This window comes from Platalea leucorodia (assembly GCF_965183815.1).
Source record: "Platalea leucorodia genome assembly, chromosome: 7".
NCBI classification, from domain to species: Eukaryota; Metazoa; Chordata; class Aves; order Pelecaniformes; family Threskiornithidae; genus Platalea; species Platalea leucorodia.
In genome coordinates this window covers 73,177,160-73,194,281 of record NC_138829.1, presented here as the reverse complement: position 1 = coordinate 73,194,281, position 17,122 = coordinate 73,177,160, and the positions used below count along the sequence as shown (strand labels likewise).

General features: G+C 49.7%; 1 protein-coding gene across 2 annotated transcripts; it reads left to right on the top strand.

Moving 5' to 3' along the window:
• The first annotated feature begins 8 nt into the window (after nt 1–8).
• On the top strand, nt 9–16,733 carry MRPL21 (mitochondrial ribosomal protein L21). 2 transcript variants are annotated; one of them, XM_082318596.1, is made up of 8 exons: nt 9–82; nt 1,843–1,903; nt 5,889–5,974; nt 8,406–8,519; nt 9,025–9,188; nt 10,736–10,788; nt 15,771–15,874; nt 16,562–16,733. In XM_082318596.1, the coding sequence occupies exons 1-8, from the start codon at nt 49–51 to the stop codon at nt 16,624–16,626; spliced, it is 681 nt and encodes a 226-aa protein (XP_082174722.1). In that variant the 5' UTR covers nt 9–48; the 3' UTR covers nt 16,627–16,733. The 2 variants fall into 2 exon arrangements, with proteins under 2 accessions (XP_082174722.1, XP_082174723.1); XM_082318597.1 differs by lacking the exon at nt 8,406–8,519.
• The last annotated feature ends 389 nt before the right edge of the window (nt 16,734–17,122 follow it).

Below are 17,122 nucleotides of genomic sequence, written 5' to 3'. Positions count from 1 at the left end.
GCCCCGCCGGGCACTTCCGCTTCCGGGGCGGGGGTCGGGGTCACCGCGATGGCGGCGGCGGCGGCCGGGCGGCGGGCGGCAGGTGAGGCAGGGCAGGGCGGGACGCTCCGAGCTCCGCTCCGCCGGGGAGGGCAGGAGGGGGGCGGCGGGGCAGGGTCTCCACCGCCGGCAGTCTGAACGGCGCGGCGCGGCCCGGCCCCTCCGCGGCCTCCCCCCGGGGCCCCGGCCCCTCCGCGGGCCCGGCGAGCCCCCGCGGCCTCCCCACGCAGGGCAGGGCTCCAGCCCGCGGCCGGCCCCTGGCCCTGGGTTATCCCCGTGGGGGAAGGCCTGGGAGGTGACTGGAGCACAAGAGGAGCGACTCAGGTCTTCACCAGTATCAGCCGTGGAGCAGCCAGAAAGCTGGGAGGGGGGTGAACGTTAGCAAAAAGGAGAATTAACTTTACACACTTTTTTCTAGCCTGGTGTGAACCTTTCAGCCAAATCCGGGGGGGGGGGGTGGTGTAGGGACTCCATCGACCCCTCCCTGCCTCGCTGGGCTGGGCAGCTGGCAGGGCGCTGGTCCTGGGAGCAGGCTGGGGGGCTCGGGGGCCCTGGCTTTGGTTTCTGTGCCGGCTGAGTGCGACCTTGGTGAGCCGCAGCTTCTGCAAGAGAGGTGGTTAAGTACGTTTGGTTTTAAGAGGTCTTTCCAGTCCCTGGTATTGGTCATGCTTTGGCTGGGGGGTGAAAGAGGTAATGTTCCTGCAAAGAAGCTGTGCACAGTCTGTCTTGTAATTAAGCAAATTGTTCCAGAAAGCGTATTGTTGTCCCTGAGATAACACAGGGGTAAATCCCCAAGCATGCGTTTTTAGGCCTTCATCTCTTTCTGCTGATTAACAGTGTGTGCGGGGCCAGCTCCTTTCCAAAAAGTGCTGAACCTACACTCAAAGTGTAATTTAAGTTGTAGTAAACCACTTGTTCTTGGAATATTTGTGTATTGGAACGGTGACACAGCTTCGCTGTTTCAGTGAGCGTTAGCTCGTGTATATGTCACTCTGAAAAGCATGAATACATTTTTCTAATTCCCGTCTTCCGTTGTTGTTACTTGTTCAGCTGCGTAGCTCCTCCACTCCTCCTGTCTAGAAGGAAGAGGTGTGCTTGGGACAGTGAAAACCCAGGCACAGGAGGGTTAAAAGCAAATCTGCTGAACCTGCCCCGTTCACCGGGTTTCACTTGGCATCACGGTGTCTGCTTGGGAGCTAACAGCCAGTGAGTGGCTGGCAGTGCGCCTTGTCTCCCTTCTCTCTTTTCGGAGCGGACACTTTGTAAGGCTGAGTAGAAGTTGCTGAGAGTCACCTGGTAAATGTTGTGTCATAGCTCCCCTCCCCTTTCTGAGGGCCGGGGGCTGGGAAGGATCCTTCTGGCAGAGTCGGTTGGTCCTCAGGATTAAGAGAGTGCAGCACAGCGTTCTTCAGGCTGCGTGTTCCTCCCCTCTGCCTTTCGGTCACGTTGTTTTCCAAAAGAGGTGGGATGCTCTGAGTGGATCCATATTAAATTGTTGTGTCTAGCTGGAAGCGTCACTTGCAATAAGTGTGTTTGCAGGGGGAGGCCTTTCCTGTGCTGTCTTGCAATGCTGCACACAACTGATGGGTCCTTCCTCTTATCGTGTATCTTGTTTTGCTTCCCCCTTTACCTTTGCCTCTCATGATAAAACTGAACAAAGCTTTTACAGGCAGAAGAAGGGTACCACGAAGCTGACCAGCGCTGTGGCGCTTCAGCATTGCTGTAATGCTGCCTTGCCAGGGACTAAAAGCCCAGCAGTTGCTGCTTATTTTTAATTCTTTTTTCCCCTCTCTCCCTTTTTAGCCTTCCTGCTTTCATCTGCAGTACGGCACCAGAGTTCCCAGAGCACGTCACCGCAGCAAGGGTAATGTCAAATGACTTTCCGCTTTGCCTTTTGCACCTTGAAATGCTGACCTTCCTTGGTGGGGGTGGGGAGGGCAGCTTGGTTTTCCTTTGGAAAGGAGGCTCGTCTGACCACTTTGTCGGTCTGTCGCTTCCCAATAAGTTTTGAACTCTCTGCCTACCTTCAGTCACCTTTGCCAGAAGGATGCTTCCATTGATTTGTGAAATTAAGCAGCAGAGTCTAGAGACAGATAATTAGATCCTCCACGGAGAAAAGGGCCGCGGTGTGGGCTCAGCCTGTAGTAGGCAACAGAGAAGCCGCTCAAGTCAGGACATTGCAAACTCCTCAACTGCAGAAAGGGCTTCAGCTGGCGCTCGTCCCTTTAGGGCAGGTAGTCTGCTCCTCAGGCACGGTTCATCTCCTGCCTGGAGTCTCCGATATCTGATAAATACTGAACTTGCACTGCCATCTTCATAAAATGTGCTTGACAGCCCAAGCACTGCAATGCAGCGAGCCAGGGAACTTCAGGCTTCCTCTGTTTCAGCACTTTGAGAGCTGCTTGTTTGTGTCTTTATTTTGTTTCCCCTGCTGGGATCTCAGGCAGAGGTGTCTGGGCAGAGCTGCAGGCTGTGCTGCTGCTTGCTTTAACCAGGAGGGGACACTGCAGAAATAGAGAACTTGGGTGAGCGGCATGGGGGGAAAAATGGCAAGATTTGCTCGTTCCCTCTACGCTGCTGAAGGGTGCAGGGGGGTGGCCTCTTCCCGCTGGTCCCCGAGCGTGTGGGAACACAGTCTGGATCTCTGCCTCTGTGCCGCAGCGCCCAACGTTGTTACTAAACCCCGCAACAGACCCACGAAGCCTCGGTGCTTGTGGTTACGTACTTGCTCGCAAGCGCTTGGAGTTTCTGTGAACTTAAAGCCCTTTGAGAGGCATTGCTGGGCATTACAGAGTAAACTGATGAAACACAACTGCTGTTGTGTTAATTTTGCTTTCTTTCACTGGCATCTAATGTTGTTTCCTGAATATTTTATGCAGTTTGTGCATCCTGTGTTATTTATAGAAAGCGTGGATCTGAGCGCACAGGAAGTTCTGAATTTCCCATTCGTGATGGAGACGGTGTTTACTGAGCAGCACCTTTCTCTTCAAATTTCAGAAACCAATACCTTTCTGGTCATCTCATGGAGACCTAGGGTGAATCTCCCTCCTCTTTAACTCTAAGGTTCTCTGTGGTATTGTGGATTCCTGCTTAATAAGGAACTATAATCTGATGCCTTTTGGTCATGTGCCTCTTTCTGTGTCAAGGCATTTGGCGTCTCTCAGGATAATCCCTGAATGCTGCAGGATGGACTGGTGCCTCCTTTCCCTGCCCCCTGGAGCGTGTACCGCAGTTCTGATGGAAGTACTGAAGTACTGTCCCTGCTTAGAGTGGTGCTTTGCTCTCCAGTTCTTTGGGAACAAATCAATAGTTTTTGTAACTGGCTTTTATGCAGAGATGTAAACAGCTGCCTCTGGTCCTCCTTGTTGTTGCTCCTTGTCCTAGAGATCTTGAAAAACAGCTAATTATAAGCAAGTGCCATTTGCATTTTTTCCACTCAAACTCACACTGTGAGTTTCGCGCAGTGTTTCATTTTTGAATTAACACCCTGTGGCACATTTGAGTGGCATTAATTGTTGTTCAGCTCTGATGTTTTAGACGGGGTTCTCGTGATTTAGTGCTGTCTGTGCCGCTGTCAAGAAAGGCGGCGTGTGCATGCAAATACCTGTGGTACTGACTGTACAGGGCTTGAGGCGGTCAGGAATTAGTTCAGTTTTGAGGCAGAGGATCCCTCCCAGAGATAATCTTGAGAAAAACAGAAAGAATCCACCGTGACAGCTAATGAGAACATGTTGCTGGCTGCTAGCTGAAACGCCCCGGGCAGTTTTCAGTCTTTTGTTCTGTAGCCATACTGTAGCCTGCTTGCCTTCAGGCCCCCAGTTTATTCACTAAACTGAAGGCGTCGCGTGTTGTGCCAGCCATATACCATTTTCAGTAAGTAAAGAGCAACATCTAAGTATAGAAAGTAGAGCAGGCTTCAGGTAAGATGTCTTCTGCACAAAATTTGTCATTCAGGTGCTGGTGCAGTTTGAGCTGTGGTTGCTCCTGCAATTGTGCGAGTGCTGAGCGATGCCAAAGGGACGCGTCTGTGACGCTGGGGAGTCCCCCGGGCTGGGCACCGGGAGGGTCTTCAGGGACTGGTGCGATGTCTGGAAACGGAGAGGCTCCTGTCTCAGCGGTGCGGTTGCAGAGTGTTTGAAAAGAGATGTTATTAAAGCGACTCTGTATCACAACAGTGGAAGCCACCCTTTCAAGAAGAATAAGGATTTAATTTGCACCTTTTAGTAAAATATCTTGGTGCTCAAAGTCATCGTGAGGAACGGCGCTTGTGCTTGGCTGGCTGGACGTGGGACAGTGCACGCTCCGGCTCCCTTCTGTGGTCAGCCTGAACCCAGATAGGCCTGGGTCTGAGAAGTCCTGTTGGGTGCCTCTGCTAGTCCCTACCCAGCGTGGTATCGTCGATTGCAGACAGAGGTGGTAACAGCACAGAAGAGGCTTTTGGGCTAAATGTTTGTGGAGTTAAATGCTGAATCGCACTGGGGGTGGGAGAAGCCGTTATTATTGCCATTCAGGGAGTGCAGCTGTAAGTGACAAAGGAAGAGCAGCCTCATAACTCTCCTGCAAAGATCCCAGCTGTGGTCTTAAGGCCCTCTCTAAACTATCTATTTAACAGAGAAGAGCTTCAAAACACAGAGGAAAAAAGGATGCGTGAGTCATTCATGTGTAGCGCTGGAGGCTTGTTTAAGAATGCTCGTTAGCCCTTCTTCCCCATCAAAGGCACGTTGCCTCCTCCCGGATGCTCCCCGCTACCCGATAACTTCAGAGCTTTGGATTTGGTGCCGAAGTGGGTTGAGGAGCGTTGAGGCGTTCAGCCTCTCAGCTCTGCTGGAGGTAGCTTGTATCTATACCTGGAAAAGCTTAACAAGAGCCTTTTATCCAAAACTCAGGTGTAAGCAAGGCTTAAGGTAGGTCTCTTTCCATTGGGGTTGGTGACAAAATTCCAGTCTGTATAAACAAGGCGGTAGAAAGTCACCGGTGGTCGCCGAGCTTGCTCGCCACTGGCACCTCCAGCTGCAGGTCTCAAGGTCAGGAACGAGAGCTAACCGAGCCCGCGTGGATTTTCGGTTAATTTCCAGTCTGTTTCTTCCCGCACTCTTCCTTTGTTTCAAACAATTTCAAATAACATTCTGAAATGGGAAGTAAATAAAACAAAAACAAACCCCAAACAAACAGCAAAAGGGGAAAAAATAAATCAATTTCCCCATACTGAACTTTATGATAGGATGGGAGTAAAGCAAACCAACCGCTGAGGCATTTATCCCTTTTGCTTTAAGCTTGCTGCAATTCGTGGTGGACCTAAATGACGTTAAGCCCCGGGAGCAGCGACTGTGTTTGGTGGAGTGTTTGCGGGCTGAGCTCAGAAATGAGACCAAGTGTTTTCTGCATGTTTTTGAACAGCCGCCTGATACGGGCTGCAGCTTCAGCACTTTCGCAGCATTTCTCGTCCTCCTGGAGTGCTTTTGCCAGGTGTTGGGAGGAAGGTCTGGGGACTTTGCCGTATCCAGTGTCCTCCGTGGGATTAAGTCCTAGGAAGGTAACATGGCGTTGGCCTTGCCTGCCGCCCTCTGTCCACAACGCTTAAGACCAGGATAGAAAACCTCGCCTTGCTCATGAGCTGCTACAAAGTGAAACGTGATGTGTGGGAAACTGCCTTCTGGCCCACGTGGGCTTTGGGTCAAGTCTTTCATACTGACAAATCATTAAGTCTCCTGTACAACTTCTGCTCCCCCAGAGGAAAACCGCTTTCTACTCCCTCTCCAGCTTCTTTTACCTTTTTTTCCTCTCTTCGTGTTTTACATCTCTTGACAGTATCTGTTTGCCACAAGTGACTCTTACCTTATCATTCACAGGCTTGTTGCCAAAACATCTCTGACTTCGCCCCCGTGGCCTGAAGTGAAACTTCCAGATCCAGTAGAAGAAGCGAAGTTTCATGCAGGTAATGGTCTCGCGTGTCCGAGGGGAGACTGGCACTCCAGTATTGCCACTGGTGGCCTGACTGAGCATAAATGAGTGTCTTCAATGATGGGAGCTAGTTTTTGTTCTTTGCATTTTTGTTTCATTTCTGGCATGTGTTAGTGTCACTGGACTTGTGCTCCAGCTGCTGGTGTTGGAGATTTGGGTAGAACATGAGGTCTCCTTAGTTTATGACAGCTTGTAGCACTCCCAGAGGAATCTTACCTGATGTGATATGTTGCTTTCTAAAGCATGAAACAAGCCTTTTGGACAGGAGAAAACAATTATTTTTCTTTTAATGGGTAAATCAAAAAGCCGAAGCCAGCATAAGCAGTTGGATGGTGGGCACATCAGAGAGCTGGTGTATTTTAGTGCGTAAACCAGAACGCTAGAGCCAGCATAAGCAGTTGGATGGTGGGCACATGACAGAGCTGCAGAGGTGTGACATAAGGCAGTGAGCAGCTGGGCAGTGACGTAATGTTTGTGAACACATTCTTGTCCCCACATCTAGTCAGGACCGTTGAACGGGTCCTCCTGAAAGGAGCACGTGGAGCGTGCAGTGGTCAGCCCCCCGAGTCAGCGAGTGAAGTGCCCGTAGCTGTTTCCCAACCATCCTTATTGCCTAGCCTTACTAGAACATGTCGGTCTTCCACTTGCAACCAGACACAGGTTCCCCTGGCAGTTGGGGATGTGAAAATCAAATACAAATGAGGCATGTGTCTAGCCTCATATTGCCCAGGTGGGGCTGTTGTCGTCCAGACCGTGCTAGGGACGGTCGTGGGGAAGCCAACACGTATACAGGATGTCTCCAGAACCAGGCAGTAATGAGCCCCAGCGGGTGAGCTGCTTCTGCAGTTGCTGTGGTGGTGGCAATTAGGAGTCGTGCGCTTCATGCAGGCAATGAGCTCCCGTGTATATTAACAGGCAGTCTTGCTGTCTCCTTGCGTTAGCCCCTGGGACGTCTGTGAAAGGCACCTGACTTCGCTGCTTTAGGTGGGAGACCCAGAAAGTAAAGGAGAGGAGTGGTTTTACAAGGAGAGAGCGAGAGGAGAAAAGCTGAGTTGTGGCCGCCTTCTTGCAGATGGTCTGCTATCATCTGCCTGAAGCGTGTTAGTAACCGTGAGCGATGTGCTTTGGAGAGAGCCTCCTGCTCCAGGTCTCCTCTCTGGTTGTTTTTCATCCTGTTTTTTATCTCCTTTGCGCTCCTGGGATTGCTGAAGCGACAGATGAGCGTTCTGTCCCGGAGCCTGATTTGACCCAGTAGTGAACCATAAACTGCTCAGTTGGATCTGCTGAAGCCCTGTGGTGAGCAGGGTCCCATGTCCCCCTGGCTGATTCACATGGGATCCTCGGGGCTGCTGTGATTTCCCTGCCTTGTAACCTCCTGCTGTTTATGAGCTTGCATCGTTACCTCCTGGCTGTGCTTATCCAAAGCTAATGACAGCGAGAGCATGTGAATTTGCCTTCTGTTTTCCTGCTGGCTATGGAAACAGCCACGGGTATTTTAGGAAGGGTTGCTCCACACGGTGCTGAGATACGAGGCACCCTAACAATCAAATGGTAACATCACTTGATGTTTCCTGTCAGTAGAGGTGTTTGGAAGAGTTATCAACAACTTCAGAGCCCAAGTACAGTGAAGAAAATGTACCTTTTTTGGTTAGAAAAAGATGAGAAAGCCCCAGGGCAGAAAGTTGAAATTTGACGAGGAAATAACCCTTGTTAGAGCATGCCTCTGCATGGTTTTTGCTAAGAGAAAATTGTAGGCCAGCATTTTGAAATTTTCATTTTGAAATGTTGACCACAGGACTACTGATATACCTAGAGCAGCAGTTTAGAGCTGGAAGAAATTTATTGTACCTGTTGTGCCGTTGAGGGCATAAAGAGAAGGGGGTTGTATTTTTTTCTCTGGACTTCTTGTAGCAGACCACTGTGAATCAGAAAAAAGAGTACCCAGGGGATTTTTCTTCTGGGACGGCAATTTCAGTAACACAAAAGCTAAACTCTTCATCGTAGTGGGAACTGCAGCAGCTACTGCCTTGCAAATAATTTCTGTTCTTATCACTACCTTTAATAGTTTGCATCTGCTGGGTTGAAACTTGGACACTTTCAGCGTGTTCCTGTAAGGGCTGGGTTTGGGTTGACTGGCTGCTAAATTCTTGTCTGCCCCAAATGGATGTTGTTTTGCTTACATTCCAAGAAAAAATGATTCAGCTACTTTTGAGGACAATGAAGAAAATCTATTTTTCCAGTTATAGAAAAGTTGTTCTTTTTCTGACCAGCTCAAGAGCGTGGAAAAGCTGCTATTTGGCAGTGGAATGGCACTCGTTAATACCTTCTGATGTTCCCATAAAAATTGGTTTTGGCTTCACTGCATGGGAAGCTGATCACAGAAAACAGAGTTTGCTCATGTGCAGGACCTCGGCCCTGGGATTTGTACTGCTCCGGGCACCTGCTCTGCGTGCATGTGCGTACGGGAAGAGATTTGCTGGAAAAGAGCGAGGGAGAGGTCTCTCTTGTCTCTGCTGCAGGTACGAGTTCTCAGGCCAGGCTTTGTTGGTATGCTGGAGCCCTTTTGCCTGTGTGCTTTGCCAGACTCTCCCTGATGTTCCTGCGTGCCTTACACAGTGCTCAGAGTCCTGGGCCTTCCCCTCTGGAAATGGAGGGGAGCTCCCCTCTAAATGTTGGATGCATGGGCAAGCGCTCTTTTCTGGAACGCTTTATATCTGAATACAGTGCATTTTAGGATGCCTAAGAAATAGGCTGAGAAGTCAAGTCTTGGATTAGCCGCACAGTATATATTAGGTGTTTACTTAAGCATGGGTTTGCCAGCAACTAAAATACAAGTAGGTCATTAAGTTTACGAAAGGGAGGCTCACACCCTGTAGGAAACAACATTGCTGTTGATCCTGGCTTAAAGATTCCCGGAAGATAAGAGTTTTGGTGGGAGAGCAGTGTGGCTGAATTCGTTCTGAACAGCTCTTCGCTCCTTGCTGGGTTTTCTACACTGATTCCTTCCCTGCTGTTTGCCAACAGAAGTGGTACAAAAGGTGAACAAGATGATCGCAGCGGGGCAGTACGGAAGGCTCTTTGCTGTGGTCCACTTTGCCAGCAAGCAGTGGAAGATAACCAGTGAAGACTTGATTATGATGGACAATGTACTGGAGGCTGAGTGTGGAGACCGAATCCGGATGGAAAAGGTGATGTGCCATGCTTCCCCAGCGCCTGTGATGCCGTGCTGTGTATGGGGCCAGAGCAGATTGCCTGCGAGCACTCCTTGAGGCAAACCCCATAACCAGTTTTTAAAAACACGTCCTGAAGAGCTCCCGTCGGCTCTCCCATTCTCACTCCAGCTATTTGCTTTGCCTTAGTTTTGTTCCAATTCCAGTTACTCTGTTAGTGATAACATTACTGTGATTTCTGTTGACCAGGGTTGGAATGAGTCGTGCCAGACTCTGTTAGGAGACAGATTTTTGTTGTACTAACTCCGTCCAAAAAAAGAAAATTACAGTTGTTGATTCTAGAGATGGCAGCTGAAGACTGTGTTTACCTTGAGCCTCCAACACCCAAAATACTTGCAGTGCTCCCAGAGGGACTGTCACTGCTCAGTGCTTTGCAAGATCCTTATCAGGCTGAGCGTGTTGGGTGGAGGGAGAGGGATGGTGCCTGTGGGGGAGAGTTGCCAAGGTGCAATTCAATAGCTTTATCCTTAGCTTTGGTTAACTAGCAGCAACTTGTAGAGGCTCATTAATCCAAATCTTAAATGAAAGATTATGAAGTGGGATTCTGTTGGCTTAATCTTAATGTTGATTGTTAGAGCCAAGGAAGCAGTTAGGGAGAGCCGGGCAGTCTTTCTACTCATCCATTGCTTTGAAGTCCAGTTTTGAGGCAGCTTTTCAGGCATGCCTTCAGCCGTGTCCTGCATCCTTGTGTACAACAGAGAGGGGTGATTTGCATGGAGCAGCCAGCTAGGAATGCAAAGGTCTAGATGGGAGTGAAGAAGGTGAAAAACTTTCCTAACCACCATAATCCCTTGGGGATTTCACTGGCAAGTATCTGCCTAAAAAAAAAGTCAGAACATCTTATGACCATTTATACGTTGCTTTTAACTGCTGCGGTACAATTAGCGGGGGGAAGGAGGCAGGCTGTAAGAAATGCTGCCTCTTCTCACAATATCCTTTTGTCCTGCCTGCTCCTTTACATGGGCAGGGGGTTGAAATGCCCCGAAGCAAAAGGGCTGGTCCTTGGTTGGTGAATCCCCCCGCGATGTTCATTTCTTTATTGCCCAATTGAGGCCTCATGGAGGAGAATGAGGAAGGTCTTTCTCCACTGGGGTATGTAGCAATTGCTGTAAAAACCCAATGATTTTAGGAGCTGCCATTCATTCAGATGCCACACAAGGCATATTATTCTTCTGCCCTGTATTGCTTTCCCTGCCTTTTACAACTGTTGGTGAGCCAGAACAGGAAGGTTCAGTGTGTTCTGATCAACATGAAAGATACTTCTGAAGTATGTTTTAGTAGGATAAGCTCTCCTGGAAGACTGTCTGTTTAATGAATCTGTTTCTTGCCTGTTAGCTGCCTTTCCCCACCATCCCGCTCTAGTAACAGTGGCAGGTTTGAAATGTGTAAAGGCCTGTTTTTAAGCAGTTTGACTCCTTTATGGTGGCTGTAGAATTTGGAAGATGTTGTTTGCATTTCTCCTGGGACAATGAACCGGTGATATATGTCTGATTTATTTTCCATAGGTTTTGCTGGTTGGTGCTGATGACTTCACGCTGATTGGAAGGCCGCTCCTGGGGTAAGATATCTCATACGAGAATTATCCTCAAGACAATTCTTATACTTAGTTGTAGCTTCAGGGCTCCTACAGTCCCCGAAACTGAAGAGAAACCTGGATTTATCAGCACTAGCTTTTTTTTTCCCAGCCCCGTGGCTTTTGAAAGAGTCCCCAACAAAAGCAGCTCATCAGCCTCTGCTGGCTCTAACCATTGCCACAGTGCCAGGGTAGAGCAGCAGTACCCATTTCTAAGGTAACTGTAGGGTGTTCACCTCTGTTGGGTTGGATCTTTTTTTCATGGTATAAGCCTTGCACAAACTAGCAGTACATCTTGCTCTTCAACATCTTTACTCCCTTACCCTAATTTCGGTGATAGTCATCTTGGATTAATCCCTTAATTTGACTTGTTTTTTTTTTTTTAACCCATTTCCTTTTGCCCTTGTCTTAACCCAGCAGGCCTTAATCTTCATTTTAGAGTTCCTAATTTTCCCTTCCTCCTAGTCACATAGTCCAGCAGCCACAGAACTGGGGAGCAGGCGTTTCCCCCCTTGGCCCCATCTCCATCCCAGTGCTGCAGGCCTCGCTGTACGCGCTGGCAGAACACCTGGCGCTTCAGCCTTTTCGTTACCAAAGGGCAGTGGTGTGCAGACCAGGCGTTATTGCTCAGCTCTTAGCACGAGCCAGAAGCGAAGTCACAAACTGTTGTTTTCCCCAGGACATGAGGTTTTAGTAGTAAAACGCAAGTCAAGATAAGGTGGGTCGCGGGTGCTCCAAGTGTCTGGAAGCCCTGGCTGTGGTCTGGTTGCAGGCTGAACCGCACGTTTAGGTCTTGGCTTGAACTGCAGCAACTTTGGCAGAGGGTGGTCAGGTAAGGAGGAACTTGTACATCTGAGAACTGTTTCTTGGTGGCTTGTCGATTCAGGTGAGAAATACCACGTGGTTTCAGATCGGTTTCACTTCGGAGTGCTTTCTGTGGTACCAGGGGGCTGTTGCTACTTGAGAGTGACTTGTAGCATGTTTGTACAGTTGATAACATGACTTCAGTTGCACTGGCTGAACTGCCTCGGGTTCCCGGTGTTAGGCAGGATTTTGAGGGCTGCCAGTACTTTTAACAGTACTGCAAATAGATCTGGAATAGCAGAATGTCAGGAGTCTTTGGATTATTGCCAGATATTGCAGTTGCGAAAGATTTTAGGAAGGGGAATCTCATCATTAGGACTAGAAATGTCATCTTGCAGAAGTTCAAATGAGAGCCCAGGTTCTGCAGCCGGGGATATGCCGTGTCAGGCAGTTTAGGAGCACCATCCTTCACCTGGCTCTCTCCACTAGTGGCCCTGGGGTGGTTCTTTGTACCGCTCAGTTTGCGTGCGGGACCTGGCGTGTGGCTCGAGACCCAGGAGCTCTGGGACAGGAAGAAAAACAGCTGTTTGGTTCCTGCAAGTGCTCTACATGTGTGGAAATTGGTGTCAGTTGCTTGAAGCAGACCACACCGCACATCTGCCAGCGTTAGCTTGAACTCCAGTAACTCTGGGAGGAGGAGGCGGCTGAGCAGGCAGAAGGAAAGGCTGGTGGAGAGGTGCCGTCCTCCCTCCCAGCTGGAGGGAAACCTCCTGGGTCCCGGCTCCGCGGTACGGACTGAGGAGAGGAAAGCAGAACCCAGCGGGTCACCCGCAACGCGGGCTCCAGATCTGCCACGTAGTTCCCAGTCGTGCCTAAGCCACAAACATTTTGCAGGGGAGATAAGAGGCTGGATGCAAACAAAGGTGGTTTTGTTTTTCTATTGTTTTAAAAGTAAACACATCCGTGAATGCTTGCACCAGCGTCTGCGTAAGACAGTTCATTACAGCTGCCCTCCCTGTTCAGACTCGGAGGCGGGTAGGAACTTGTCCTGTTTTGGACAGATGGTCATGTTTTAATTTTCTGTAGCAGTCAGATACCTCCCAAGATGACACTCCTCTAAAGCCTTAAAAAACAACAGTGCAACAAAACGTATCTGCGTGGCAGAGGCTATTCTGGGAACTTCTAGCTGGCTTCTGCTCTGGAATCTCTTGGGGTTTGTGTTTGTTCAAGCAACTTGCTGTCTGGTCGATTGGCACAAGCGTATCAAGCAGCATGCAGTTGTACTTTGCTTAGCTGTATAATGCAGAAATGGTTGTGCACTTTTGAAGCTGTCATTGGAAGTGAGAATAACCTCGGGCCAGTTTGCATTGCAGGCCATCAGCTGAGTGCCCTCGGCTATTTTAGACCTGAGTAAAATGAATGGTGCCTCTATGAGAAAGTTTAGCTTATTTCTAGACAAAGTACAGCTGATGGGAATGTTTTCCTTTAGATGAACCCTGCTCTTTCTCCTCCTACCTGCCCATTTTTGCAGTGGCTTCAGTGAAATGACAAAGGGCCTTGGACCTGTTCTCCCAAACAGCCAGGCTGGGATTCAGTCACCTTCTGCAGGGAGCAAGCGAGCCTGTCAGCTGAAATTATCGCCTCGAGTTATGATCCTTTGGGGCTGTAGGCTGTCTGGATCTTTTTCACTGCTTCATGACAATAGCTTTCAGCCCAACTTAGATCTATGAGATTTCAGCGTGAATTTTTCTTGCCTCCTGCGAGAGTCTGATAGATGTGCTTTGTCACGAAACGTTTTGCGGCTGAAAGCAGCAGGCCTGACTGTCTGTGTCAGGCTCTGGGAAATGTGTGACCCCCTTTTTATTTTTATGGACATTCCAGTCATACCTAAAACATTCGATAAGGACTTTTTTTTTCCTTGAGCTCTCTTGCTGAGAACTTTTCTGTTCATATGCACTTCACCAGCAAGTTGGTTTCTGCTGTGCTTCAGCCGTTCAGCCAGCAGGACCTGGTGCTTTGTCCAACAGAAGGACTCACCGGGGCCTCTTGGCCTTGAGCTTTGTCTTGCAGAGTGAAGCCACACTTCGATACTCAACTATGTCTCAACAATACCCGTAAAGGTTTGCTTGAAAGCACGTCAACATCCGTGAGCAATGCGGGGGGACACGCTTATCTCCAGATCTGTGTCGGTGTTTCTCCTTTTGGCCGGACAGCTAGCGTGGTCCGGCGGTGAGAGCTGTATCAGGGATTGCTGTGCTGCTGCAAACCCTGGCTCTCCCGAGAGCAGCACGGAGATTGCAGGGACTGGGTCACTCTATCTGGCCTGGCCGCTGTCCAGTTTTCCCACGTGATCATCATTACTGAGTTTCTTACATGCCTTTGCAGTCCAAGCCTGGGAGAAGTCAGTGGGAGTTTAGCTTTCCTTTTGCCTTCGGTGGGCAGGAATTAGACCCAGAAAGTCTACGTCCCTAATCAGAGTGGTAAAACGCGGCCAGCCCCTGGCGCGCAGCTCATTTTTTGGTTTCTTTCCGAGCGCTGCAAAGCTTGCTGTGTGTTTCAGTAGTGCTGTTGGGTCCCGTCGCTGGGCTGGATCTGGATAACATCCTTTAGCTGGGATGTCAGGGACACCCAGTGGTCTCTTAAAATCTAGCTTATCTTAGGTCTATTTGCTTCTGGGCTAGTCACTAATGCAGATATATCGGTTTTCTCCTCTGGCTGTCCTTCCCTCCTCCCTCAAGGATTCAATCTCCGATATATATTACACCCCAGAGAGTAAATGTTAAGAGAGATGGTAAATGGCTCAAAGCCTTTGGCCTCCTAGTGACCTTGCTGGAACAGTTAGGCTAGATGGGCTTCTCCCCTCTACCCCCCTTAAGTGCAGACAGAGTCGTTTGTCAGGAAAATGTTCTTTAAATGTCTTCCGGCGGCAAAGTGAGCATGCTAATGAGTTTTTAATAGTATTCTGCAGGGATGCTGCATAAAAGAGTGTCTCTTCCTCCTCCATCGTGGCTGTTGATTAAAACCACGCTTTCCAAAGCTTTAGTCTGGCTCTCGTCTGGAGGCACTTATCTTCCCAGAGAGGAGCTGTTGTGCAGACAGGTAGCTGGTCCTCCAGCGTGTGCTTCAGACCACCTTGTTTTCCAGCTCTGGCATTTTTCAGAGAGCAGCTAGAAATCCCAGCGCTCTTTTTTCTAACTTCAGCGGGAATTCTCTGCAGCATCCCTGGGCGGGCAGGAGGTGTGTTTGCAAGGTAATGTGGAGGGACGAATCACTCTCTGATTTTACTCACCTGCGAAGGAAGTACAGGCCATGTTCTTCTCTTCATCTCCGTCCTCGGGGAGAGAGGGTGTTTACTTGCTGAGAATTTCCATGTGTAGAAATGAGATCTAGAAATAATTTGAGTCTTTGAGTGGTCTCACCACTCAGCCTGAGCCCCGCCAGCTGCGGGGCGGGGAGCAGTACCTGAAGTCCTCAGCGAGTCCCCGTCTTCTCTTCCGATTTGGGGTAAACAAGCAGGACAGACCACGAGTGGGAGGCAGAAGGGAGGCATGTGGGAGGAGAAGTGACTTGCTCCAGCAGCCAATTAGCTGTGCTTCCTGCTGGAAACAGTGGGCCAAATCTCCTTTCCCTGGGCCTTTGCCAGGAGTTACTCGGGTGAGCAAGGTGAGAAGACTTTCTTCCAGCTGCCTGTGATGCTTTACAGAAGGAGGGAGGACTTCAGCGGTGACCAGCATAGCACAGGAGAAGGGGCCACGGCTGGGTTTAACCTGTACCATGAGCAAAGTAGGACACATCAGGTGATGTGAATGTGCCAGGGGAACTTATCTTACTGTAATCCTACAAGTTCCTGCAGGTTTGTCTCACTGCTGCCTCCCTAGCTGTTTCTGATCTTATCCCTCACATGGCAGAGAGGTACTGCCCTGCAAACTATCACACGGCTTGGCTGATCCACGGCCAGCGCCTTGAGGCTTTGGGTTTTGCACCGTGAGGCCAACAGCCTGGCAGATTTCCCTCCTTCCATGGTGACTTTGTAGCTCCTGTGGAGCGGGGCTCTGTAAGGCGGGATGTGTTATCTGCGTCTCGCTTTTCCCCAGAAACCTGCTCATTGGTAAGAGGAGAATGTAAATAATGAAAAAGTGATACTTCTAAAATTTATTTTGAAGGAGAGATCTCGTCCGTGTGGAGGCTACTGTGATTGAAAAGACGGAGTCATGGCCAAAAATTAACATGCGCTTTTGGAAGAGGCACAACTACCAAAGGAAGAAAAGTAAGATGAAAAGAATGCAGAGCTTCCTTCCCTGCTGTTTTGGTGCTGGATCCGGGAGAGGGAGGTATCGCGGCACAAGGGCGGTGCCTGGGGAAGGAGACTCGTCCGCCACCTCCCCAGGCCCCCTCATGGCACAGCACCTCTCCCCAGCCGCTGCCCCGGCTGGGCCCACTGTGTTTGGAGCACGGTGACTTAATGTTCCCTTGGTCCGGCACCCTTTGTTGGATAGCCTTGCAAAAGACCTTGCTGAAAAAAAATATCCTGGGCAGAAAAGCAACCCTGTTCTCTTTCCAAAGCCGTAAATATTGGGTATGTAATCACAGCTATTAGCAAGTCTTAACAGTATCCTGTGGCGGGCTTTTTGGTTGCCAACTGCCTGCCCCTCCTCAGCTGGGACTGAGGGAGAGAAAAACTATGACTGGTTTTTTATGGAACGGATGCTAAAACCTTGAGCGGCCCGACCCAGTCCCACGGGAGCTCTGCCTAGAGCTCGTTGATGCCGTACCAGCGGTGTACGGCTGTCCTGCCCGCGTGGCAGCGCCTGCCAGCACCCCCCTCCGAGGGGCCGTCACGCCTCGGCGTGCCTTCGGCTAACGTAGCTGAGCCAGCGGGAGCCTCCCGAAAGGTACGCAGCAGGTTTGTGCTCTCACCTGACCTCTTTTTTTTTCTCTTTCCATTCTTTTTCAGTCATCGTGAACCCACAGACCGTCCTTCGGATAAACACCATAGAAATTTTCCCCTGTTTGTCATGATTGATTGATCGGGCGTTGTGTGGCTTGGGTTTGTTATTGCTTTAGGCAATTATGGAAATAAAACTGCCTTGTCATTGGAAAGTTCTGGACTTCTTGCTGTTGTTGGAAATGGAAATCTATATGTACTTTCTTTTTTAAAAAAAAAAAAAAAAGAAATATTTTTTTAAACTATTATTTCAGCCGTGCTGGTGTTTATTTCTCAGGAGTTTTAAACAAGCCAGGATCCGTTGCTAGCTGTCAAGCTGCTTCGTGCCACCTGGGTCTGCTTTTGCCTGCGCACCTCTCTCTGTACTTCAGGAATTCAGGCTCTCAGCTGTGTCTTAAAAATACCTTGGGCTTCGCTGGTTGTGGAGGCGAAGGGCCATCCGCCTCCCCGTCCCAGGGGGAGGCAGAATCTGTGTGTATAATTAGGCAATTTAAAGAGCCCGCTGCTGCGCTTCGTTATTCGTGTCCTTGCGAGTTTCCCTGCCCCGGGACCGCGAGCGCGCGGAAGGCT